The 27,893-nt window shown below is 38.9% G+C and overlaps 1 protein-coding gene across 2 annotated transcripts in view; it reads left to right on the top strand.

Moving 5' to 3' along the window:
- LOC124613035 (GON-4-like protein) overlaps nt 1-27,893 on the top strand; it is a 187,593-nt gene that overhangs the window by 52,222 nt on the left and 107,478 nt on the right. For both annotated transcript variants that reach the window (XM_047141604.1, XM_047141605.1), the window contains exons 3-6: nt 4,723-4,832; nt 11,798-11,945; nt 17,379-18,032; nt 18,149-18,314. In XM_047141604.1, coding sequence (XP_046997560.1) covers nt 4,723-4,832; nt 11,798-11,945; nt 17,379-18,032; nt 18,149-18,314 — 1,078 coding nt within the window. The remainder of the gene's footprint in view (nt 1-4,722; nt 4,833-11,797; nt 11,946-17,378; nt 18,033-18,148; nt 18,315-27,893) is intronic.

Below are 27,893 nucleotides of genomic sequence, written 5' to 3'. Positions count from 1 at the left end.
GAAAATCATAGCAAAGATGTGTTTCCTATTGCAGAGGAAGTGGATGCAGCCATCTCCAATACCAAGAAAGGGAAGTTCCATATCCCAACAACATTTATGTAGAAATTATGTGGTGCACAGCTCTTCAGATAGTGACTCGTTTAAATATATTGTTAATTACTTACTCGTAATAGGTTGCATTCAAGAGAGAGTGTCATAGGTATTAAAAGAGATGACAATAATTCTTTCATATTGTAATAGTTACACACCCTTATGTATCATGAACATGTTGGCCAAAGTCCAGATCGGGGTATGCTGTTTTGTCGTCTTCAGTCCAAGGACTGGTTTGATGCAGCTCCCCAGCTACTGTATCCTGTGGAAGCCTCTTCATCTCTGAGTAACTACTGCAGCCTACATCTTTCTGAAACTGCTTACTGTATTCATCTCTTGGTCTCCGTCTACAATTTTTACCCCCCACACTTCCCTCCAGTACTAAATTTCTGATCACTTGATGTCTCAGAATGTGTCCTGGTAACTGACCCCTTCTTGTAGTCAGGTTATGTCACAAATTTCTCTTCTCCCCAATTCTACTCAGTACCTCCTCATTAGTTACATGATCTACCCATCTAATTTCAGCATTCTTCTGCAACACCACTTTTCAAAAGCTTCTGTTCTCTTCTTGTGTAAACTGTTTATTGACCATGTTCCACTTCCGTACATATACTTTCAGAAAAGTCTTCCTGACACTTAAATGTATACTCTATGCTAACAAATTTCTCTTCTTCAGAAACGCTTTTCTTGCTGTTGCCAGTCTACATTTTATATCCTCTCTACTTCAATCATCATCAGTTATTGTGCTGCCCAAATAGTGAAACTCACTACTACTTTACGAGCCTCATTTTGCATTCTGATTCCCTCAGCATCGCCTGATTTAATTTGACTATATTTCACTATCCTCATTTTGCTCTTGTTGATGTTCATCTTGTATCATCCTATCAAGACACTGTCCACTCCATTCAACCGCTGTTCCAAGTCCTTTGCTGTCTCTGACAGAATTATGATGGTATCGGCAAACCTCAAAGTTTTTATTACATCTCCCTGGACTTTAATTTCTACTCCAAATTTTTCTTTTATTTCCTGTATTGCTTGCTCAATATACAGATTGAATAATCTTGGGGATTGGCTACAACCCTGTCTTCACTCCCTTTTCAACCACTGTGTCCCTTTCATGCCCTTAAATTCTTATAACTGCCATCTGGTTTCTGTACAAATTGTAAACAGCTTTTTGCTCCCTGTATTTTACCCATGTCACCTTTAGAATTCAAAAGAGTGTATTCCACTGAACACTGTCAAAAGCTTTCGCTAAGTCTGCAAATGTTATAGCGTAGGTTTACCGTTCGTTAACATATCTTCTAAGATAAGTCGTAGGGCCAGTTTTGCATTGCATGTTTCCTCATTTCTGTGGAATCTGACCTGATCTTCGCCAAGGTTGGCCTGTACAAGATTTCCCATTCTTCCGTAAAGAATTTATGTTAGTATTTTGCAATCATGACTAATTGAACTGATAGTTTGGTAATTTTCACACCTTTCAGCACCTGCTTTCTTTGGAATTGGAATTGTTATATTCTTCTTGAAATCTGAGGGTATTTCACCTGTCTCATACAGTCAGTTCCACAAGAAAGTGTACACCATTATCTGTATGAAACAAAAGACACTATTATAAATATATGTTTACATAAAATACATGTTATTACTAATTGCACAATTACCTAATAGTTAATCCAGTCGTCACCATTATTGATTATAGCTTGGCAGCTTAGCTCTCTCTCTGGTGAATCATCCCTGTTGCCAACCTCCAAATTTCATTTGACCCACGTCACAACGAATGTCTTTGATTTTCTGAGAATTTCAGCAGCAGCTCCAATGTGAAACCTTTGATCCCTTTTGATGATTTACAAGGAACACTGCCTCATGATGCTTAAGATATTTTGCACTCATTTTAAACTGCAACTGACAAAACAAAACATTCAACTCTCACACTGTTCATTTATACACTATGCAAAAGTGCAGTGGTTATAGATTGAAGACCACTATCAAAGATGTCGCTGCGGATGTTACGTTTAAAATTATGGCGTACACTTTTTTGTGGAACTGACTCTACATCTTGCTCAACAGGTGGAAGAGTTTTGTCATGGCTGGCTCTCCCAAGGCTATCTGTAGTTCTAATGGAGTGTTGTCTACTCCCAGAGTCTAAACAAGACTTGAGTCTTTCAGTGCTTTGTCAAATTCTTCATGCAGTATCATATCTCTCATCTCATCTTCATCTCCGTCCTCTTCCATTTCCATAATATTGCCCTCAAGTTCATCTACCTTGTATAGACCCTCTATATTTTGCTATACGCTGTTAAAAGTCCATATTTGGCTACCGTGTGAATGGTTGCCAGTACACAGGGAGCTGCTTCTGCAGAAGAGGCATACCTATTGATGAAACCCAGGAAAAATACTATAGTGATGGACATTGTACATTCAATTGACAACCTCTGATAGTAACATGTGGATTGTCCAATCAGTGCACTAGCATTACTTTGTAAGGTTTCAGTTTGAGTTAGTGCACAGCACTGTGAACACATTACTGACAGTCCAGTTTGCAGTATTGAAGGCTCCATTTTCTCCAACCTTCCTCCAAGGCTGCTTCTAACTCATCTAATTTATTGTCAGCTAGAACCTATACATCACATGCCACAACGTGCTAAAGCAGGCTATGTGGTAATTAGTTCCTATCTATGCTAGACACAGAACTTGTGTTATTCTTGAGAAACATTTACATCTAATCCACACTTTGCACATCAGTGAGAAATCCTTGGTAGAAGGTGCTCTCCATTGTACCAGTTATTAGGGCTTTTTCACATTCCACTCACTTGTGGAGTGTAGGCAGAATGATTGCTTAAATGCGTCTGTGTTTGTTGTAATTGGTCTAGTCTTGTATTTGCAATATCTAAAAGAGCCGTATTACTGAGTTGTAATATATTCCTAGAGTCGTCATTTAAAGTTAGTTGTAGAGACTTTGTAAGTAGATTTTCACCGAATAGTTTGTGCCTATCTTCAAGCGTCTGCCAATTCAGTTCTTTCAGTATCTTTGCGATGCACTCCCATGAGTCATACAGACTAAGACCATTCATTCTGCCCTTCTTTGTATCTGTTAAATATCGTCTGTTAGTCTTATTTGGTATATTAATATTCTAAGATTGGTCAGAGGAGTGTTTTGTATGCAGTCTTCTTTGTAGACTGACTGCATTTCCCTAGTATTCTACCAGTGAATTGCAGTCTGCCACCTGCTTTACCTATGACTGAACCATTATTATCGTTCCATATAAACTGTTATACCCAACCTTTTTTAATAATTGTCAGATTCCACCTGTGATTCATTGATATTGTAATCATAAATACCCCACACAGTTGTAATTTCAATTTGATTGATGTTTTTGGAGTCTGTGCTGTTTGAACTTGGAAAACATTCCACAACATAAGAACATCAATGGGATTTGAGGGTGGTTTTGTGGATCACTTCTGCTGCCCCCCCCCCCCTCCCACACACACACACACACACACACACACACACACACACACACACTCACACACCCTTGCCCCCTCTGCCCCTTTCACCTCATTTCATGTCCATGAGTGTCTGGACACTTAACTTTGCTGCCACTATCAACCCATACGCATGAACAGAAATTATTTGGGTTTTGTAAGAGATCTTTTGATAATATTCCCCTATAGAAGTTGTTGAAGGTAGTTGCCCTCTTAACAGCCACACAGATTTTGTTCAGCATCTCATTCTGTATTACATTGAACTTGCCATGAAAGATTGAGCTACGGGAAAAAATAGCGTACTTTTCTGTCCATTAACATTGACGATCCCTAGGTTTCTGTGGGGTCTCATAATCAGTTACTTCATTACTTTTAAGTGATCTAAGAAGTTAAAAAATGTATCAAATATTGTGATAAACAGGAATAGCCAAAGTTTTTAATTTTATTTTAGTACATTAAGAACTTGTGCACTAACTGTGATGGAAAAACTAGTGCCATGGAAACTGTGAAGCTCATTGAATCTGCAGTGCTCATTGAATTTCCCTGTCCAGCTCTCATTAGTATATTTTGATAATGTACAAGTGGCACTGATAGTCTTGTTAGATGGCTGGCTATTAGGGTGTCCATGTCTTGTCCAAAGCAGTTGGTAAGAGAGGTGTCATTGCTGTGCGAAGAATCTGCCTCACAGCTGCCGGTGGAGTACAATATTGGAGAAGACACAAGTTTTTTGGCATGCCATTCATCATCTGTTCTGCATGTGGAGACCCATAGTTGTGCCATTGTTGACACATTTTTTTGTGACTGCAGTGGAGTATCGTGATTGATTGTACCTGATGTCTTAAAGAGTAATTTGCTAATACAGTTCAAGTAATGTATACCTGCCCATCATCATAAGTATTTCTATTACTTTGTTGTATTTTTGTACTTGTGCCACTCTCTCTCCAAGTGCACACACCATTATCCAGAAACTGCGGATTGATATAGATCTTTAGCTTTTGAAACAATAATGTCAACTAGGTGTGGATGTTTCAGTTACAATCTTAATTTAATTTTCTTTTATTTAAATATTTTTCACTCTATTTATATTTGAGTTCATATTTAGTTTGCAGTTCTACTAATATTATATAATTTTCCTTCTTTTTTTTTCTACAGACTATTATAACAGATGAACATGTTCTTGGAATGGTGCGCCAAGCTCTTTTGGGGAAGTGTGATTCTCTAGATATACCATACGAACCAAAGATTACAAGAGCAAAAGCAAAGTAAGTTCCTATTACATATTAGGTTCATTTTTGTTTGTTCGTTTGTAAAAGTGATACCAATGACTTATCTAGTGCCACAGGTTGTAATAGCATCAGAAATTGCAGTTACAGTTAAAAATGTTTATTGAAGTTTGTGATATGAGATGACTTCAAAAAGTAAATTATACATTATTATGACAGCCCAATGAACTTTTATTGAATGCATCACTACATATCAAAGTGACTTAGATACATCACACTATTTTTCAACATAGTCTATAAACAACCATCGTAATATTCTACCAGTTGTTCAGTTTCTCAACAATAGAAATTAGCTCCTTGTTCTCAAAGCCATTTAAGAACTGCTGCGTATATATCCTCTTTGTTGGAAAATCTCTTTAGCCAGGTGTTCTATCAGCTTGCAAAAGGAATTAAATTGCATGGTGCAGGATTTGGACTGTCTGATCGGCATCACTCCCACATGTGCAGCCTTTGTCAAATTGTTGGGCACCACTTCACTACAGCTGGATGCACCACTGCATTTGGGCCACATATACCAGAATTTCACAGTGAATCTGTGTGTAATTTAGTCTGTTTGCCCAAAAGAATCTTACTGCACCAAATACTTCAACTCTGGAGACTTTAGATTGTTGCACCATTTCTGTCGCACACTATGATGCGCCTGTTATCTGTTCCACACCAGAACTGTGTCTGCAGAAACTTGGAACATGTGCTCTATTCTGAAAATGCCCCACTCTTTTTGTGCAGTAGGCTTAACATGAGATGACATGTGTAATTTATTTTCTGAAGTCCCTACGTACCTTTATGTTTCTACAAAAGAGGATGAAATATTTTTCATATATTCAATGTTAGGATGACAATTTGTAGTAGTCTGGTAGATAATGTAAGAAATTTTGTCATATCCACAACAATTAAGGAATAAAAAGTTGTCTTGGATAAGTAGACCACTGGGCACCAAATGTTGGGTAGCTTGTTAGAGGAGTGTAAAAACTATTTTTGGAAGTGAAAAAATTTCTACTAATGGGAGAGACATTAATGAGGGTCTTACAAATGAATGGACTGCATCAATTTCATGAAGTATTTTACTATTGCCATCGATGTCATTATTAATTCAAGAGGATATTACAATTGTTAACACCCAGGGAATTTGAAAGAAAAATGGATACTGACTTACTGAAAAGTTGAAGGATGTGAATAGGCAAGGAGTTTGCACAAAATCTGATGCTTTGTTCACCTGCTTTGCCTGATTGTATTTCAAAACATACATTTAACTAGTATTTGTGTTAAATATTGCCTGTGATTCTCCTGTATACTTGGCTGGACAGTGTGCGTTACCAGTAGAAAGGAAAAGGGGCAGGGAATGATTTAGCCACACAGAAGGAATAGTTTCCAAATTGTAACTTTCATTCAGAACAATGTTAGCTGGAAAGAAAATCCTTAGCAGTTGAAAACTTGTTTCATGATCAGGAGTTGTTTGAATTTATCGGAACATTTAATTCCAAGTATTGCAGTGTATCATGTAAATGATAAACAAGCTTCATTGTGATCCGAATTCAATTTTCAGGAAAAGCAGCAGTGGTTTTCAACCATTTTGCAATTTCTCTGGGTACATATTGAGAGGATGCAAAGATTCATACTTTCATCATAATGTGAATTATCTGTAGTCTCACAGCCAGCATAGGTGAGGTGGCTCACTGGTTAAGACACTTGTACTCTGCAAGTGCAGTGTTCAAATCTGCATCTGACCAACCAAATTTAGGTGTTCCAAGTTTTCACTAAGTCAGCAATGGCAAGTGATAAATTCATTTCCTTACTTGTCCTTCCCAGTCATAGTTGGTTCCTCAATATCTAGTAATATCTTTGTTGATGTGACATAAGGTCCTTATATTCCTACTATCTTTGTTATAATGCAGTTAATCGTTATCATTCCCACAGTGTACAAAAGCATTCAGTCACCAATATTGTAAAAGATTTGTGTGTGATGTGTATGCTGTGCTGGCCGTTCATTGACTGTAAGCAATATACATCTGAATGATTCTAGCTGGCAGCATGGATGACTAAAAAATGTATACGAGGTGTGATTGGGAAGTTTTAAGAATGGGCTTGTAATTGTCAGTGGTGGTACTTACATGCTACTGTAATGCATCTCCTTCAAAATAGTCTCCTTCTGACTGAACACACCAACTCCAATGGTGTTTCTACATTTAGAAACATTTCTGAAATCTTTTTACCTGGAGTGTGTTAAGGACGCTCTCCGTATTTGCCTGGATGTCTTCAATTGAGTCAAATCGCTTCCATTTCAGTGAAAATTTCGGTTTGGGAAACAGGTAGAAGTCCGCAGGGGCCAAATCTGGGGAATATGGCAGTTGTGGAAGCACAGGAATTTTGAATTTGGTCAAAAATTCAACGATGGAGAAAGCATGATGAGCTGGAGCATTGTTGTAGCACCCAACTCCTGCCTTTCCACAATGCAGGCCTTTTCTTCTACACCTTATCGCACAAATGCTGATGAACACATTTGTAGCATTCCTGGTTAATTGTCTGTGCTGCAGGTGCAAATTCATGATGCACAATACTGATAGCATCGAAAAAAATCACCAACCTTGTTTTCACCTTCGACCGACTTTTCCATTCTTTTTTTTGGTCGTAGTGAACCTGGAGTCTTTCACTGCAAAGACTGCACTTTGGTTTCAGGGTCACCTGTAATTACCCTATTTAACAAATCTGAGTCATTTTTAGTCCAATTAATCAGTTCTTGGCACACTTCAAGTCAGTGTTATCTCTGGTCATTTGAGACAACACTTTCGGAATGAATTTTGCGGACACTCGACACATGTTCAGATCTTCAGTTAAAATTGACTGAACTGCATAGAAACTTAAATTAAGTTCATCAGCCATCTCTTTAATTTTAAGTCTACTGTCAGAACGCACACACTAAGTCACGAACTTTCGCAACATTTTCATTGTTTTTGAGGTGGAAGGACGGCCGGACCGAGGTTCATCTTCAAATGACTCACAGCAATTTTTAAATCTGTTGAACCAGACAAAAACATTTGACTGGCTCATACAATTACCTCCAAAAGCTGTTTTTAATAGTTTGTAAGTCTTAGAAGCTGATTTCCTGGTTTTAAAACAAAATTTCACGCAAACTCGTTGCTCCATTTTTACGTCCATTGTCATGTAGACAGATTCCAGCAACAAGCCCTAAAAGACCCGCGCTCAATCTGCTGCCACAATGAACTGAATAAAGGAAATGCAATTTTCTGTCAGAGGGTGTTCAAGGACAAGGCAATGACTCACTCCCCACCCTCCGTGTACCTGCCCGCCAAACCAGTAAGCAGTAGCGGATCCATTCTTAAAACTTTCCAATCACACCTCATATATCAAAATGCAGTGTGCGGTGCTCTACATTCTATGATGTGTGAGTATGAGAAAGTAATTATAATTGGAAAGTAATTGTGTGCCTCTATGATAAACCCAGCCGTGTTGTAGTCCCTGTGGAGATGGCCGGCTAATCTTTGATTTCTGAAGAGGGATAGCAGCCTCTGATTGGACCTTATTAACATCAGCTATCGTGACCTTGCTGCACTGGTAGTGCGAATGGCTGAAAGCAGTCATTACAAGCATTATTTTCTTTTTTCCAAAGACATGCAGCCCTACAGCATGGGTTAAGTATTCTGGAAGTAATGTAATCCACCACTCAGATCTCTGGGTGTGGATTGTAGTTAAAGTAAATCAGGTGATGATGATGGAACTAGATCAAATAAATGTAGTAGATAAGATTTGTTGTTTGGGCATCAATATAACTGACTATGGCTGAAATGAGGAAGATATAAAATGCAAACTGGCAATAGCAAGATAAGTGAGGGAGACCAAGGTTTGAATACACTAAAATGATTCAGACAGATGTAGGCGGCAGTAATTATGTAGATATAAAGAGACTTGCACAGGATGGTCCAGCATGGAGAGTGCCATCAAATGAGTCCTTGGACTGAAGACTACAACAACAACAACAACAACAACAGTAGTTGCAAAGATACTAAAGAATTATCAAATCTGCTGTTACTGTGACAAATACTAGAATTTGGAGCTGCATTTTGGAAACCATACCTAATGGCTGGATTACATATGGTTCATTAGAGTGCTGTTAGATGATACATGTAGCAGTTAGTTTAATTGAGCAAGTAGTCCTGCTGGAATGTTAGGTGAACTAAGGTGAGAAACAGTACAGGTGGAAGAAGATTGTGTAGATTTTATTAGTCATTTATGGAAAGGTCTTAGAAACAATTTGTTGTTTAACACTCTCTGGTCATTTAGGATGTCATTCGCATATATACAGGGTGTTACAAAAAGGTACGGCCAAACTTTTAGGAAACATTCCCCACACACAAATAAAGAAAAGATGTTATGAGGACATGTGTCCGGAAACGCTTAATTTCCATATTAGAGCTCATTTTAGTTTTGTCACCTACGCTTCCACCTACGCTCAATGGAGCACGTTATCATGATTTCATATGGGATACTCTACCTGTTCTGCTAGAACATGTGCCTTTACATGTACGACACAACATGTGGTTCATGCACAATGGATCTCCTGCACATTTCAGTCGAAGTGTTTGTGCGCTTCTCAACAACAGATTCGGTGACCGATGGATTGGTAGAGGCGGACCAATTCCATGGCCTCCACGCTCTCCTTACCTCAACCCTCTTGACTTTCATTTATGGGGGCATTTGAAAGCTCTTGTCTACGCAACCCCGGTGCCAAATGTAGAGACTCTTCGTGCTCGTATTGTGGATGGCTGTGATACAATACACCATTCTCCCGGGCTGCATCAGCCCATCAGGGATTCCATGCAACGGAGGGTGGATGCATGTATCCTCGCTAACGGAGGACATATTGAACATTTCCTGTAACAAAGTGTTTGAAGTCACGCTGGTACGTTCTGTTACTGTGTGTTTCCATTCCATGATTAATGTGATTTGAAGAGAAGTAATAAAATGAGCTTTAACATGGAAAGTAAGTGTTTCCGGACACATGTCCATGTAACATATTTTCTTTCTTTGTGTGTGAGGAATGTTTCCTGAAAGTTTGGCCATACCTTTTTGTAACACCCTGTATACTTATACACCCTACACATGTACAGTCCTGGCAAAAATACGATAGTAGTAATAAATAAAAGACCATGATTTTCTACTGCTTCCCAATGTGATAGTTTAGTCGCATTTGTATTATATGCCATTTACATCTTCCTTTATTCATTATAAAGTGCTTGTGCAATATGGTCCGATGACAAGGCTTGGGTGACACATGATTTTTGTTGTGATTGGACCAATGAACTGTTTGGTCCTTTGGTGAAAAAATATTTGCTTGAGATGAATCTGCCTCTCCATGTCTTGCTTGTTATGGATAACACTCCTGCCCATTCTCCTTGAAGAATTTCAATTCATCAAGATCCAATTCATGTCTCCCAACATCGCTCCATTACTCGAGCCTATGGACCAACAGATTATTTCCATCTTTTAGAAGTTCTATACTAAAGCATTCTTAGAGCATTGCTTTGAGTTGACTGAAGCTACCAGTCTCACTCTCAGAGAGTTTTGGGAACATCACTTCAACACTGTTGCCTGCTTTAAGGTGATTGAAAAGACATGGAAGGGGTTACCACTGGAACTTTCACTTCTGCTTGGAAGAAGCTTTGGCCAGAATGTGTTGTTGAATGTGATTCTGAGGCATTTTAGCCAGTACTTGTGGAGCCTGTAGTCAATGAGATTGTGTCTTTGGCAAAGACCATGGGCTAGAAGTGGATAACAATGATGTCGATGAGTTAGTGGAAGGTCACAACCAAGAAATGACTACAGAAGAGCTTATGGAGTTGCAGTGTGTTTCACAGTGGTAAGTTGTAGAGAGGAGTTCTTCAGAGAAGGAGGAGGAGGAAGAGGAAGAGGAAGAGGCGGTAAAGCAAAGCAGCGATCTTCTGGCACAATAAGAGAAATGGTGAAAGCATGGGAATCAGTTGCATCGTACAGCGAAAATCATACCTCCAATAAAGCAGTGGCTATGCATTTATTTGACAGTAATGCTGTGTCACATTTTCGCCAAGTGTTGTAGCATCAGAAGAAACAATTGACTATAGATATCAACCTAATAAGAAGGAATTAGTTACATATCATGAATAATAAAGTACATAATGCTGTATGTATAAGTTTTTTGAATCAGTGGCATGAATAAGATAAAACTTTTATTACTTTTTCTACATGGAATGCATTATCATATTTTGCATTAATTTGTATAAGATAAATTGTTTCGTTTAGTGAGTGTTTCGCACTACAAGCAAGATTCTTGAACGAATTATACTCACTATGCGAGATTCCACTATATTTGATTATAATTTAAGTTACAGGATTAATTCCTTAATGAGCATTCCCTTTTTACATTTTTATTTTTTGTTGAGTGTCTAAAGAATAGTATAAGCTATTTGCTAAATCAGGATTTGTCTTTTGACAGTATAATGTAGTTGAGTAGATAAAAAATTTACTCACCAAGCGGCGGGACCACAACACACGCATTTCCCAGGTTTCAGAAGGCAGAAGGATTGAAGGGGGAGGAATAGGGATAAAGGAAAAGAACTGCAGAGGTTTAGGAAAAGGGGTGGAGTTCGGGAAAAGTTACGCAGAACCCCAGGTCAAGGGAGACTTACCGGACAGGATGAGAAGAAAAGACTGATTTTTTATCCACCCAATCACATGTATTGCCAGGAGTTTATCTTTTGATTTTCCAATAATTATTCGTGGACTAAAGCATGTAAATTTGTGCATGAATAATTTTATCCGTCTAAATTATTTGAAAAGAGTTATTGTAGCATTAAAAAATGAGCATACCTCATAAAAGATGCTAATTGTAGCTAATAAATAATGAGTTTTAGCTCTTTCATAAACTGGTATGTCTTTTTATATATCCTGTGAAGACAGATGCAAGGATCACAGCCCACCTCAGCTATAGGAACCCCTGTGAAACGACAAGCAACTTCAAAGTGCCGTGTTTTAATTGAGCAAGAATTGCCAGAGGACTCAAGTGATGATGAAGAATATCAGCCCACTAATGATCAGGAGCAGGTAATAAATTAAAATATTATGCGTAGCTAATAATGATTTCTTTCTTTCTTTGGAGTTGGTACTCTGCACTTCCTATTCTCAGTTTTGCTGATAACCATACATAGACAGATGCACACAGTTTGCTGTGTTGAGAGTACTGAGATATTGCAGATAACATTGAATAATGATTCTTTTTGTTGTTGTTGTTGTTGGTAGTGGTGGTGGTGGTGGTGGTGGTGGTTGTCGTCGTCGTCGTCGTCGTCGTCGTCGTCGTCGTCGTCATCTCCAGTCCAAAGACTGGTTTGGTGCAGCTGTCCATACTAGTCTATCCTTTGCAAACCTCTTCATCTCTGCATAACTGTCACAATCTACATCCATTTGAATCTGCTTATGTGTTGAAGCCTTTGGCACCCACTACAATTTTTTTTTACTCCCTCTCCCCACCCCCCTCCCTCCCCCCACCCCCTCCCAAATCGGCAATTGTTTGATGCCTAAGGATGTGTCCTGTCAATTGATCCCTTCTTTTAGTTATCTCTCTCATTAGTCATTTTACTCATTGCTGAGTTTCGTGACCTTATTTCCTCGTTCATTCTTACTTAGTTGAAACTTCAAGCAGATGTCTCCATCCACAGCTATATTCGGCCTTTCTTAATATAATGCGAAGAGGCAGGCTGGTAATCTTCTTCACTTGATCCAACCATCTGCTTGCTGCTCTCCCACATGATCTTTTGCCTTCAGTTTTTCCCTGGGCGATAATCTTCTCTAAATTATCCCCTTTCCTTCTCAAGATGTGCCCAAGGAACTGAAGGTGAAAGTTTAGTCAAGTTATGCCATAAATTTCTTTTTTCCCCAATCTGAATCTGTATAGCCTCATTTGTTATTCACTCTTATCAATCTGATCTTCAGCATTTGCCAGCTTGTCGCTTCACAGGTGTTCCTATAGCTGAGCATTTTTATGCCTAAATAGCATAATCCATCTGCTAATTTTAGTATCTCTATTTCTAATCTAGTCTGCCTCTCATGGTAGTGTTCTCGCTTCCCGAGCAAGAAGGGGTCCTGGGTTGATTCCTGGCAGGCTCAGGGATTTTCACCTGCCCTGAGATGGGTGTTGTTGTGTCATCTTCATTATCATCATTCATACCCATTATGGTTGGAGGAAGGCGACGGCAAACCATCTCCATTAGGACCTTGCCTAGTACGGAGGTGCGGGTCTCCCGCATTGTTCCCCTACGCTCTGTCAAGAAGCATGGGACTTCATTTCCATTCCATTTCTAATCTAATTCACTCAGTATTGTCTGATTAATTTGACTACATTCTATTATCCTTGTTTTACATTTGTTGACGTTCATCTTGTTGCATCTTTTCAAGAAATTTTCCATTCCATTCAATTGCTCTTGCAGGTTCTTTGGTACCTCTGACTGGATTTTGTCATTGGTAGACCACCAAGATTTTATTTATTCTCTCTGAACTTTAATTCCTTCTCAAAATTTCTCCTTGTTTTCTTTCCAGCTTGCTCAGTGTACAGATTGAATAACCTTGGGGGTAGGCAACAACTCTGCTCTTTCGCTTCTTAACTGTGGCTTCCATTTCATGTCTTTCAACTTTTTATAACTCCAGTCTGGCTTGTATACAAGTTGTAAATAATCTTTTGTTCCCTGTATTTTGTCCCTGTTACCTTAAAAATTTCAAAGAATGTATCCCAGTCAGCATTGTCAAAAGCTTTTTCTAAATCTACAAATGCCATAAACCATAGTCTTACCTTTCTCCAACCTATCATCTAGGATAAGTTGTTTGGTCATTATTATGTCACATGTTCTTGCATCTCTCCAGAACCCGAACAGACCTTCGCTGTGACTGGCTCTGACCAGTTTTTTTCCCCATTCTTCTGTAAATAATTCTTGTGATTGTTTTGCAGCCATGACATATTAAACTGATGGAATGAATCCTATGGATTCACTCTTGTCCAGACCTGCCTTCTGTGGAATCCGAATTTTTTTGTGGCAGCTGCTTGGGATGCCAAGTTGAGAGGGGTGCAATGGACATCCAAGTCCAAGATTTTTGCTATCACAGTTAGTAACGAAAACTGTACGGGTGAAAGTCTACAAGGGATGATGGATATAGGGGACACTAGATGATAGTCACTTGTGTGGAAAAATGCTCTTGAACCAGATCTGGCTGGCTCTCCCAAGGATCTCAATAATTCTAAGGGAATGTCTTCTACTCCATGGGTCTAGTTTCCACTTAGGTCTTTCAGTGCTCTGTCAAATTATTTTTGCAATATTATATCTTCCATCTCATTTTCACTTATTCTTCACCTTCTCTTTCTGTAATTTTATTCTCAAGTTTGTTTCCTTTTCATAGGTCTTCTATATTCTTTTCAGCTCTCTATTCTTTGCTTAGTACCAGCTTGCCAATTGAGCTCTTTCTGTTTATACAGTTTCTGTGCATCTCATTTTCTCCAAAGGTCTCTGTAGTTATCCTATAGGCTGCATCTGTCTGTCCCCTAGTTACGATTGCATCTAAATCCTTGCATTTATCATCTAGCCATTCCCAATTTGCCATTATGTGCTTTCTGTCAGCATCATTTTTTAGTTATGTGTGTTCTCTTTCACCTGCTTCATTTTATTCATAGGTTAAATTCTATAGATCCTATGTCATCCCAGGATTCCTACTAGGCCTTGTCTTTTTGCCTGTTTGACAGTCTATTGTCATCACTATACCATCTCTCAAAGTTACCCATTCTATTGTATTTCTTTCTCTTGTTTCAGTGAATGATTGCCTAATACTCTCTTTTTCAACTCTCATCAACCTGTGGATCCTTCAATTTAACTAAGGTCCCATCTCCATAATTTCCTATTTCCATTCTGATTGCGGTGGAAAAAATGTTTCCTTTAATAATTTTTATTTTATGCATGGTAAATAAGTGCTTTGAACAGGTGGTTGACAAGAGTTATGTTTCATTATCCCAGGCAAATAAATATTTTTTAAGGTACGCCCACTGGGCCAGACCAAGTGCCATGTCATCTTCTTCCATTGTTTTATATAATGGAGTCTCTTCCCATGTGAGTGAAGGATGTAGCCCAATGTCCATCAATATTTAGCAGTCTCTCTCTCTCTCTCTCTCTCTCTCTCTCTCTCTCTCTCTCTCTCTCTCTCTCTCTCTCTCTCTCTCTCTCTCTCTCCCCCCCTCATGTATGCCACATAAAATATTTGGTCAAAAGTGTGGCACCCATTTGTCTTCATCATAAAAGCACTACATAGGTGTATTGATAGAACACTTGGCTTCCCTCCTTTCAGCTTTTAAGCTTTTGGAAACATTTGTTACTAAATTATAATGCCAGAAGGTGGAATATGTTTCCATTGTTTATGAGGCAAAGGTGAAATGTTGATGTGCAAATTTTGTGTGAATTGGTGTGGAATGCTACCAGCACACTACAGTGTTGTAATGGTTGACAAGGACATCTGATGACTGATTTATTCAGCAGTCTCATAAGGCGAATTTCTTAGTGTTACCACAATAGTGTTTGCATTTAGAGCTTCACTGACATTTACATTTTAGAGTAATGTCAGTGACAGTAATCTGGCGCATATAATTTACATTAAATCTATCTGACAGATTCCCAAGCTGGCACCCGGTAATGATTCTAACTCTATGCCTCCAAATATCACTCCATTGACTCATTTGGACAGAAAACATGTCTGTTGTGTCAGCCTTTTGTAAGTACACTTATATGCTCTTGGAAGAGTGACTTGACGTCACAGACTGTGTTGGCCATTACTTGATGGAGAAATATGTCCATGGTAGAGGCAGGTGACCATTCCGATTTGGCACAACTTTGAAATATGAAATGGTCTTGGTTGGAAACTCATTCTTTCATAACTTACATTTTATTTTGTTGTCTGAATCAGTTTTATGTTTACATTGTACTGCACCAGTTAATGGTTGCCAATATGTCTTCTGTTTGGTTTTTAAGTAACAAGTATCTCTGTTACGTTGTTCACAATGTTACCTTATGATGCCCATTTCAGCTTTGTAAATTTTATCTAATGTCAATATGAGTTTCTTCTCTATATAAGTAGCATAAATGTACCTTTATCAAGTTGTGCATGATGTCCTAGCGTATAGTTCATCACTGTGCATGGTTTCTTTGTAAAGTTACTCTTTGATTTCATTTCTATGTTCAGTGCTAGTGCCACTTGCTGACCTTCAGTTACTCCGTAGGTAGCTTAATTGCCACAGTAAGTTTGGCACTGGATCTCTTTGAGTAGGCAAGAGCACTGTCAAAAAATCCTATATGAGATGAGATTTCGCTGTATATGCTCACTTTCATGAACATTTTACTAAATTTTGATTTAAATGTGTGTATGACATTAATTAAAAATTCTGTATTTGGATAATTAATATGCATACTTACATTGGTATATACACAGGACGAACATTAATGAAACTGACAAACTGCAGGGATGGATTCCTGACTGGAAATGGAGAAAAATAGGTCCTATGAACGTGTTCAGGAAATACATTGCTGCCACTGTAGATGGCACTGACAAATGACAGTTCCTATGACCATGTGCTATGTTGTCCTTGGGTGTAGCAGGCTGTGTGATTGACACAGTGCACTGTAAGCTGCAGAATGTTCCAGTATTCACGTCGGGAACAAATGGAGACAGTGTCTATATACAGCCAAGCAGATGGAAACGGTCAAGAGGCAGCATGGCTACACCAAAACAAGTACCCTCACAGACACCAACCACATCACACAACCACATCACATAACATTTCAAGCCATTTTTGGGCATTTATGTCATCATGGGTCCATACAGACAGATGAATGTGCAGGGAGGTGGTGGGCTGTGTATACACCAGATTTGGAGCTTATACTAGGGTTTGTCTCAATATCCTGTTGAACCCAGTCTTCCAAATCTGGTGTATATGCAGTCCGCTGCCTCCCTGCATGTTTATCTGTCTGAAAGGACCCATGGTAACACAAGCAACTCAAGAGGGTTTGAAATGTTGTGTGATATGGTTGTATCGATATAGCCATGCTGCCTCTTCGCCATACACAACATGATCTCGGTTTGTTTCCGACACGAATACCGAACCATTCTAATGCTTACAGTATGCTGCATCAAACACACAGCCTGCAACACACAAGAAACACAAGGCATGTGCTCAGAGGAACTGTCATTTAGTCTGTGCCATCGACCGTGGCAATGACGCGCGCGCGCACACACACACACACACACACACACACACACACACACACACACACACACACTTCTACAGTGGCCTGGATTGGCACTGTCTTATTCTTAGCTCTGTTGCAGTATATGAGAACAGTCACTTTTGCAGTTTTCAGAATGAGCCTTCTAATGAAAACACACACTTCATTATTTAAAATACTTAGTTTTGCTTAATTGTGTCAGTTATGTTGTGAATATTAACTGTTACAGAGTGATGACGATAAAGAGATGGAAACAACAAAGGAGAGCAATGATGACAGTATTAAAAGCGGTGGCGAGGATACAGAAGGAGAAGATGAAGAAATAGTGGAAGAAGAAGAGGAAGATGTTGATGAAGAAGAAGAAGCAGAAGATGAAGAAGAAGCAGAAGAAGAATCAGAGAAGGAAAGTGATAGTGGGAGTGAAAGTGAAAATGAAAGTGGCAGTGACTCGGAAGAGGGCGAAGAGAATAAAGACAATACCACTGAGGTTCATCACAAGGGTTTGGAAATCGATAGTGATGAGGAACTGGAAAGTGAAAGTGAAGAAAGCAGTAGTAGTGGAAGTGATGAGGAGACAGACAGTGAATGTGATACGGGTGGAGACAAAGATGTCACGCAAAACAAAGTTGATGATTGTGAGGAATCTAGAGCAGATATGACTCCCACAAAAGAGCTAAATGATAAGCAGCTTTCCACTGAAATAAACAGTCATAAGGTACCTGTGGATACTGTTCATGTTAACGACTCAGATAATACATGCAGTAAATCAGAGAGATCACCACACGTATCATTTTTGCTGCCTGATGAACATCATAGTGAGGTGCATTTAACGGATGATTGCTCAAACTTGTCAGCTAAAGATAGTTTAGGTGGGATAGGAAAAGTAAGTTTTTATTCTGTGGTTATTTGGGACCATAGAGTCTCTGTTTTGTAAAAATCTCATCTTGGCACATTATTAAATGATCTTATGATGATTTGTTTTTTATTTTCTGTGTATAGGAAAGTATTGGTCAGAGAACAAGATCCAAACTGTCTCTGAGTGACACACCACTCGAGGCTATAGAGCGTGCTTTTATTCCACCTGATATAACAACAGATATGTATGACTCTGAATGTGATGATGAAGATTGGAAGAATTTCCTGAAAGGTTTTACAGAGCCATTATGTAAGTAATTTAAAAAAAATAGAGCATTTTGTTTGCTAGGTAATTCTAAGATGGCCCGGCCGATCATTACCTTTAGGATCAGATTACAGACCCACAATTTCTGTTTTTGGTTCTCCATATCTCTGGGTTTTTCTGGAATTTACTGTAATTTCCACTCTGACAGAGCTTTTGTATGTGAAAAATTGCAACTAGATTTGGAGCCCACATTAAACTTTGGTTAGTTTGATAGGATTCACATTTGGGGGAAAGCAAGAACTAATCACCGAAAGACCAATGTTTGTAAAACCTTCTTGTTGATGACAGTTTTACTTTATATAAATTTTTGATTAGTGATATCCTGCTACAGGAACTTTTCCATAACACTAGAACCCCCATATTACTCTACTGGCCATTAAAATTGCTACACCAAGAAGAAATGCAGATGATAAACGGGTATTCATTGGGCAAATATATTATACTAGAACTGACATGTGATTACATTTTCACACAATTTGGGTGCATAGATCCTGAGAAATCAGTACCCAGAACAACCACTCTGGCTGTAATAACGGCCTTGATACACCTGAGCATTGAGTCAAACAGAGCTTGGATTGCATGCACAGGTACAGCTGCCAATGCAGCTTCAACACGATACCAAAGTTCATCAAGAGTAGTGACTGGTGTATTGTGAAGAGCCAGTTACTCAGTCACCATTGACCAGACGTTTTCAATTGGCGAGGGATCTGGAGAATGTGCTGGCCAGGGCAGCAGTCGAACATTTTGTGTATCCAGAAAGACCCGTACAGAACCTGCAACTTGCGGTCGTGCATTACCCTGCTGAAATGTAGGGTTTCGCAGGGATCGAGTGAATGGTAGAGCAATGGGTGGTAACACATCTGAAATGTAACATCCACTGTTCAAAGTGCCTTCAGTGCGAACAAGAGGTGACCGAGACGTGTAACCAATGGCACCCCATACCATCACGCTGGGTGCTACGCCAGTATGGCAATGACGAATACACGCTTCCAATGTGCGTTCACCGTGGTGTCGCCAAACACGGATGTGACCATCATGATGCTGTAAACAGAACCTGGATTCATCCGAAAAAGTGACGTTTTGCCATTCGTGCACCCAGGTTCAACGTTGAGTACGTCATCGCAGGCACTCCTGTCTGTGATGCACCGTCAAGGGTAACGGCAGCTATGGTCTCCGAGCTAATAGTCTATGCTGCTGCAAACATCGTCAAACTGTTCGTGCTGATGGTTGTTGTCTTGTAAATGTCCCCATCTGTTGACTCAGGGATCGAGACGTGGCTGCACAATCCATTACAGCCAAGCGGATAAGATGCTGTCATCTCGACTAGTGATACGAGGCCGTTGGGATCCAGCACAGCATTCCGTATTACCCTCCTGAACCCACCGATTCCATATTCTGCTAACAGTCATTGGATCTCGACCAGCGCGAGCAGCAATGTCGCGATACGATAAACCGCAATCGCGGTAGACCACAATCCGACCTTTATCAAAGTCAGAAACGTGATGGTACACATTTCTCCTCCTTACACGAGGCATCACAACAACGTTTCACCAGGCAACACCGGTCAACTGCTGTTTGTGTATGAGAAATCGATTGGAAGCTTTCCTCATGTCAGCACGTTGTAGGTGTCGCCACTGGTGGCAACCTTGTGTGAATGCTCTGAAAGGTAATTGTTTGCATATCACAGCATCTTCCTCCTGTGGTTAAATTTTGCGTCTGTAGCATGTCATCTTCGTGGTGTAGCAATTTTACTGGCCAATGAACCATGGACCTTGCCGTTGGTGGGGAGGCTTGCGTCCCTCAGCGATACAGATAGCCGTACCGTAGGTGCAACCACAACGGAGGTGTATCTGTTGAGAGGCCAGACAAACGTGTGGTTCCTAAAGAGGGGCAGCAGCCTTTTCAGTAGTTGCAGGGGCGACAGTCTGGATAACTGACTGATCTGGCCTTGTAACACTAACCAAAACAGCCTTGCTGTGCTGGTACTGTGAACGGTTGAAAGCAAGGGGAAACTACAGCCGCAATTTTTCCCGAGGACATGCAGCTTTACTGTATGGTTAATGATGATGGCGTCCTCTTGGGTAAAATATTCCGGAGGTAAAATAGTCACCCATTTGGATCTCCGGGTGGGGACTACTCAAGAGGACGTCGTTAGCAGGACAAAGAAAACTGGCCTTCTACGGATCGGAGTGTGGAATGACATGTCCCTTAATCGGGCAGGTAGGTTAGAAAATTTAAAAAGAGAAATGGATAGGTTAAAGTTAGATCTAGTGGGAATTAGTGAAGTTCGTTGGCAGGAGGAACAAGACTTTTGGTCAGGCGAATACAGGGTTATAAATACAAAGTCAAATAGGGGTAATGCAGGAGTAGGTTTAATAATGAATAAAAAAATAGGAATGCGGGTAAGCTACTACAAACAGAATAGTGAACGCATTATTGTGGCCAAGATAGACACGAAGCCCATGCCTACTACAGTAGTACAAGTTTATATGCCAACTAGCTCTGCAGATGACGAAGAAATTGAAGAAATGTATGACGAAATAAAAGAAATTATTCAGATAGTGAAGGGAGACGAAAATTTAATAGTCATGGGTGACTGGAATTCAGTAGTAGGAAAAGGGAGAGAAGGAAACGTAGTAGGTGAATATGGATTGGGGGTAAGAAATGAATGAGGAAGCCGCCTGGTAGAATTTTGCACAGACCACAACTTAATCATAGCTAACACTTGGTTCAAGAATCATAAAAGAAGGTTGTATACATGGAAGAAGCCTGGAGATACTGACAGGTTTCAGATAGATTATATAATGGTAAGACAGAGATTTAGGAACCAACTTTTAAATTGTAAGACATTTCCAGGGGCAGATGTGGACTCTGACCACAATCTATTGTTTATGAACTGTAGATTAAAACTGAAGAAACTGCAAAAAGGAGGGAACTTAAGGTGATGGGATCTGGATAAACTGACTAAACCAGAGGTTGTACAGAGTTTCAGGGAAAGCGTAAGGGAACAAATGGCAGGAATGGGGGAAAGAAATACAGTAGAAGGAGAATGGGTAGCTTTGAGGGATGAAGTAGTGAAGGCAGCAGAGGATCAAGTAGATAAAAAACGAGTGCTAGTAGAAATCCTTGGGTAACAGAAGAAATATTGAATTTAACTGATGAAAGGAGAAAATACAAAAAAGGAGTAAGGGAAGCAGGGAAAAAGGAATACAAACGTCTCAAAAATGAGATCGACAGGAAGTGCAAAATGGCTAAGCAGGGATGGCTAGAGGATAAATGTAAGGATGTAGAGGCTTATCTCACTAGGGGTAAGATAGATCCTATCTACAGGAAAATTAAAGAGACCTTTGGAGAAAAGAGAACCACTTGTATGAATATGAAGAGCTCAGATGGAAACCCAGTTCTAAGCAAAGAAGGGAAGGCAGAAAGGTGGAAGGAGTATATAGAGGGTCTATACAAGGGCAATGCACTTGAGGACAATATTATGGAAATGGAAGAGGACGTAGATGAAGATGAAGTGGGAGATATGACACTGCGTGAAGAGTTTGACAGAGCACTGAAAAACCTGAGTCGAAACAAGGCCGCGGGAGTAGATAACATTCCATTAGAACTACTGACAGCCTTGGGAGAGCCAGTCCTGACAAAACCCTACCATCTGGTGAGAAAGATGTATGAGACAGGCGAAATACCCTCAGACTTCAAGAAGAATATAATAATTCCAATCCCAAAGAAAGCAGGTGTTGACAGATGTGAAAATTACCGAACTATCAGTTTAATAAGCCACAGCTGCAAAATACTAACGCGAATTCTTTACAGACGAATGGAAAAACTGGTAGAAGCCGACCTCGGGGAAGATCAGTTTGGGTTCCGTAGAAATATTGGAACACGTGAGGCAATACCGACCCTACGACTTATCTTAGGAGCTAGATTAAGGAAAGGCAAGCCTACGTTTCTAGCATTTGTAGACTTAGAGAAAGCTTTTGACGTTTCAAATTCTGAAGGTGGCAGGGATAAAATATAGGGAGCAAGAGGCTATTTACAATTTGTATAGAAACCAAATGGCAGTTATAAGAGTTGAGGTGCATGAAAGGGAAGCAGTGGTTGGGAAGGGAGTGAGACAGGGTTGTAGCCTCTCCCCGATGTTATTCAATCTGTATATTGAGCAAGCAGTGAAGGAAACAAAAGAAAAATTCGGAGTAGGTATTAAAATCCATGGAGAAGAAATAAAATATTTGAGGTTCGCCGATGACATTGTAATTCTGTCAGAGACAGCAAAGGACTTGGAAGAGCAGTTGAATGGAATGGATAGTGTCTTGAAAGGAGGATAGAAGATGAACGTCAACAAAAGCAAAACGAGGATAATGGAATGTAGTCGAATTAAGTCGGGTGATGCTGAGGGTATTAGATTAGGAAATGAGACACTTAAAGTAGTAAAGGAGTTTTGCTATTTGGGTAGCAAAATAACTGATGATGGTCGAAGTAGAGAGGATATAAAATGTAGGCTGGCAATGGGAAGGAAAGGGTTTCTGAAGAAAATTTGTTAACATTGAGTATAGATTTAAGTGTCAGGAAGTCGTTTCTGAAAGTATTTGTATGGAGTGTAGCCATGTGTGGAAGTGAAACATGGGCGATAAATAGTTTAGACAAGAAGGTGCTACAGAAGAATGCTGAACATTAGATGGGTAGATCACATAACTAATGAGGAGGTGTTGAATAGGATTGGGGAGAAGAGAAGTTTGTGGCACAACTTGACTAGAAGAAGGGATCGGTTGGTAGGACATGTTCTGAGACATCGAGGGATCACCAATTTAGTATTGGAGGGCAGTGTGGAGGGTAAAAATCGTAGAGGGAGACCAAGAGATGAATACACCAAGCAGATTCAGAAGGATGTAGGTTGCAGTAGGTACTGGGAGATGAAGCAGCTTGCACAGGATAGAGTAGCATGGAGAGCTGCATCAAACCAGTCTCAGGACTGAAGACCACAACAACAACATAATTTATATACCTAGAACCAATGATGCGGTCAGTTTGACCGCTATATGAAAGTTATTATTTTTGTTCTCATTATCATCGTTTCAAATGTGTATTTTAGGTTTATAAAACTAAAATAAGATGAATTATATAATTTTTCTCAAACTTAATATTTTTTCCATGTATTACATACAAGAATGAGTTTTTAGAGACGTTTTTTCTAATTAACGAACACAGTTTTTATTCAAATTCTTTTAGTAAAGAAGCTGATGTATTTATTGTGTACTCATTATTATAAAATTAATTACTGTAATATTTTAAGTAGAGCACTTATAATCATGATATCTGTTTGCCTAATCCACATATCACAACATATTTGTAAAATACTGCCTGAGTCTTTCTTCAGTTTATTTGCACTCACTGATGTGATTACATATCTTTAGTAGTGTTCTTAGTTATGTCCTTTGATCAAGAACCACATACTTGCCGTTTGCACTTTTTGCTTATATAACTTGTCTTATTCCTAAAATTCTTCATTTGCCATTGTCTCCTCATTTTATTTCCTTCCACACAGTTTCCAGATTCAGCTTCTGTTTCCCCCAAGTTACTTTTTGAGTCTGTGTTCCCCATACGAAGCTCCTCCGCTAACTTCAGGATATAATTTTGACGAGTGATCTTCATCCTTCTTACTTTCTTCAAAATGATCCATGAATTGACAGCTACCAAGTCAAGAATATTATAAAATACACGAACTGGCCATTTACGAGTACGAGCTCGAACACTATTTTCTTGCCATTTGATCCACCACATCAACACCATATTTTGTGTTATTGTAGAAACCTATTGTTTCTGGAGTTTTCTTCGGACCAGTTTGAAGTTCAGCAAAGTAATATACAGAAGCACATTCTTGTTTTGTTTGCCTTGATATACAGTAAGAATGCCACTGGAATGTTTGAAGAGATCCAAGTCGTAAAGATTAGCATTAGGGATTTCTCTTCTTGATCATGTAATTGTTCCAACAATGCTAGTACCATTAGTTCTCAATTTCTTGCCCAGTTTCAGTGTTGTAAAAAAATTGTCCATAGTCGTGTTTTGCCCCTTCTTTTGAAACAGCAACTTCATTACTTCGCTCTCAGGAAGAGCCTGGTCATGTGGTCGGTGGTTGTCTTTTGCTAAATAAGGGAACCCATTGCACAGAAACTTTTGAGTCAACATTGACAAGAAGCCGTGATTTTAAACCAAATTTATCAGGTTTGTTTGGCATATACTGTAAGATAGGACACCTTGTTTTACTTTGAAAAAGCTGTTCATCAGCAGTCAGAGTTTCACCGGGAATATAGGTCAAATGGTAATTTTCAATTAATTTGTTCCGAACTTTTGATACTAAAGCGAATTTATCTGTCTTCAAATGTTCTGATCTTGTGTTTCTAATGTCAAAGCACAAAAATCTTAGGATTTCTCAAAAGCAGTTTCTCACCATAGTATCACTGAAGATAGATGGGCCCCACTTTTTAGACCACAATTCATCATGTTCAGTACTATTGGCTCCAAGAACACCACGAGCATGGCCCCAAGAACACCACAAGCATACAGTAAAGCAGTAAAAACGTCCAGTTTCTTCAAACTTACAGTCCACAATTCATTTCCTAGAACACGTTTTGCCTCTGTTTCTGTACAGCATTTTATGTCTTTCAGTATTGATTCATCAATAAAAATATGCCATGTACTCACTACACTGGCGTCAGAAACATACTGCTTTGAATATTGTGTAGGTCCTGGATTTTCTCTCACAATGTTATAACCCGACAATCTGCCAGACGTGGTCTTTCCAAACTGTGCTACAGTCAACTCAGTGATGCCATCAGTACCCAGAAACATATTACGTCGTCCTGGGAGGCATGTGTTGATCTATCCCTTCTGATATCTTCTTTTACATGATTCATTTTCAGCTGCTGTGTCAGCTCAGAGTAGTTGTCATCAAAATCCTGAATTTTATATGCAAGTTGAATTTTGATCTGTAAATAATGCATTTCACAATTATTATTAACCTGACTGAACAATTATGTTTTCAGCATAATCTGAATCACTGCTTCCAGAATGATCATTTGGTTGACAGTAATCTTAGTCCACATCTTCTCTTAGGTCTCCTGCATCTAGGTCACATTCTACTTCAGACTTATCATCTGGAATATTGTGTAAGAGTATGAACAATTCTGCATCGGAAAGCTACAGAGATCTGCGAACCATGATTAGTATGTTGCTATGAGCTAACGAATGACAATATGACTGGAGACACAGAGACAAACAATGGACAAAAGTAAATTAAAAGTTTTCATTATTGTGTGTATTATTGCTGTTTAGAGACTAATTGTTAACAGATTTGTAGGAATACTTGTTAACAATGTCCTAACCATACCTTAAAAAATAAATATATTTAGTATGAGTGATTCTGACCTTTAACATGGAAAAGTCACTGAAGCTTGCTGCCATACGACAAAAACTGCTGTCAAAATAGCGTTTTGAAAACATTTTGCGGCCATTTTGAGCACTCTGGTGGTCCTAGTCTTAAAATAATCAAAATACATACTTACCCAAGTATAAGACCGCTGTACGTATAAGACAACAGCCCCCCCCCCTTCCACCCTTTATTTTTAAGATAATCTGAATAACCAAAACTACAAACTGTTTTATTGCCATAAAGGGTCTGCCGTTGGCAGCTCGTGCAAAATTTTCCTAGTGTGCTACAATGTGGCAACCAATAGCTTGACGACTTACAAGGGCAGTAATTGGAACTAAATAGAATACATTAATTTTCTGTATATAAGTTGAACTGCTTAGTGTTTAAATTTTGTAATTAATTATTTAACATTGGAAGGGATAAAATAAAAACGAGAAAAAAATTATAGGAGGCAGCAGGAATGAAACTTCGGACCAACAGTTTACCAGTCAGTGCTCTTCACCATTAGGTTATCATGTTGCTTTTTTCTCTACTGCACTTGAATCATGCATACTCAGTGCGTAAATCTGTAGTGACCTTCTTATCTTTACCTACAGCTCACTCAGGTGAAACATTCCAGGAACTTGAAAGGGGCATCAACCTGCTTCTACTCGCATAGCTTTTATTTTATCTGTAGTTTTCGACAATAGAGTCAGTGGTGTTTTGGAAATCAACAAACATCTTTTGAATTCAGTAACCTGTGGCAAATGATTGACTTTAGTTTAAATATTTGTTCAGAACATGATCTGCTCCTCGTAAAACCAACTTGATGTTCCCTTAAATTACTCAGTAATGTTGTTTCTACTCTGTTTGCTGTTATCTTGGGAAATATGTTATGTGAAACTGGTTGCAAAGAAATTCCTCTATAGTTGGTAACATCTTGTTTATTGTCTTTCTTATGTGGTGGATGTATCATGACCACCTTCCATTCCCGAGGGAGTTTTTCTGTTTTCCAAGTTTTCTAAAAGATTAGTTTTAGCTCTCTTTTTCATTTTTAGTAGAGCCCATTTCAAAAGTTTTGCTGTAATAGTCTTCTTCACCGTCTTTATAAGCTTTTAATAACTTCAGTTTTTTGATAGTTGGGGTAAATATTTTTGCAGATTTTCATCAGTGTTTGAGTATTTGAGCTTTTGGATTGGTTGTATTTTAAAATTTTCAGTGTTACGTAAGACAAATTTGCAAGACTTGTTCCACTTCACTCTGTTGTTAGATTTAAATTTGAAGTAGATCTAAATAACACTTTAAATCTTACATTTGCCTGCAAAGATCTATGGGAAACGAGCCTGCTAAGTGGTTATCTAGAGAAAATACTTTCATACTAAATTTCATCATATGCTTGGTTATAGCCTTTGACATACAAGAGTAGTAACCATAACTACACTGAATATATTAATTTTATGTATATAAATTGAAATTTTTAAATATATTTCAATTTTTTTTTTTTTTTTTTTGTGTGTGTGTGTGGGGGGGGGGGGGGGGGTCGAACCTGGGTCCACAAATTACCAAATTGTGCACTAACCCACTCAGCTGCAATTACAACTACGATGGTGCTTGCTCAAAAGCCTCTCATGCTCTAAGCTTGCACAATATATGGCACACAGTTTCAAAGAAATCTACTGACCTGATGCTGTGAGCAATGTAGCACTCACTATGCTAGAAGGTAGGATGTTACACATCAGAGCATGTGCAGTCCAAAAGAGACAGTTGCATACCCTCTCTGAGTTGACCATAATTTCTTTTCATGTGTTTTATTTGCATACCAACAAGCTTTCAAAGAATAATATTAGTGCGATTTTTGACTCACATTTGAAGAGAATTGGGATAATTTTGGTTCAATATCTACATGTGCTCTAGCACGTTATAACTGGTCGCCACTGGTATCTGCCTGAGAAAGTTAACAATGCACTTATTCCAAACTTAATGCCACATATTGTCTACATTTTGGTACAGGGAGAAATAGAATAAAAAGAAATAGCTTACATTAATTTTTATCTTCACTTGCTTTGTACGTAGAGCCTACGCCAGTTTGATGTGGTATCACTATTTTTAATAATAATAATAAAATAATAACCATTATAACAGATAAAACAACACCA

The sequence above is a fragment of the Schistocerca americana genome, chromosome 4 (assembly GCF_021461395.2).
Source record: "Schistocerca americana isolate TAMUIC-IGC-003095 chromosome 4, iqSchAmer2.1, whole genome shotgun sequence".
Taxonomy (NCBI): Eukaryota; Metazoa; Arthropoda; class Insecta; order Orthoptera; family Acrididae; genus Schistocerca; species Schistocerca americana.
This window is presented reverse-complemented; position numbering and strand designations above follow the sequence as displayed.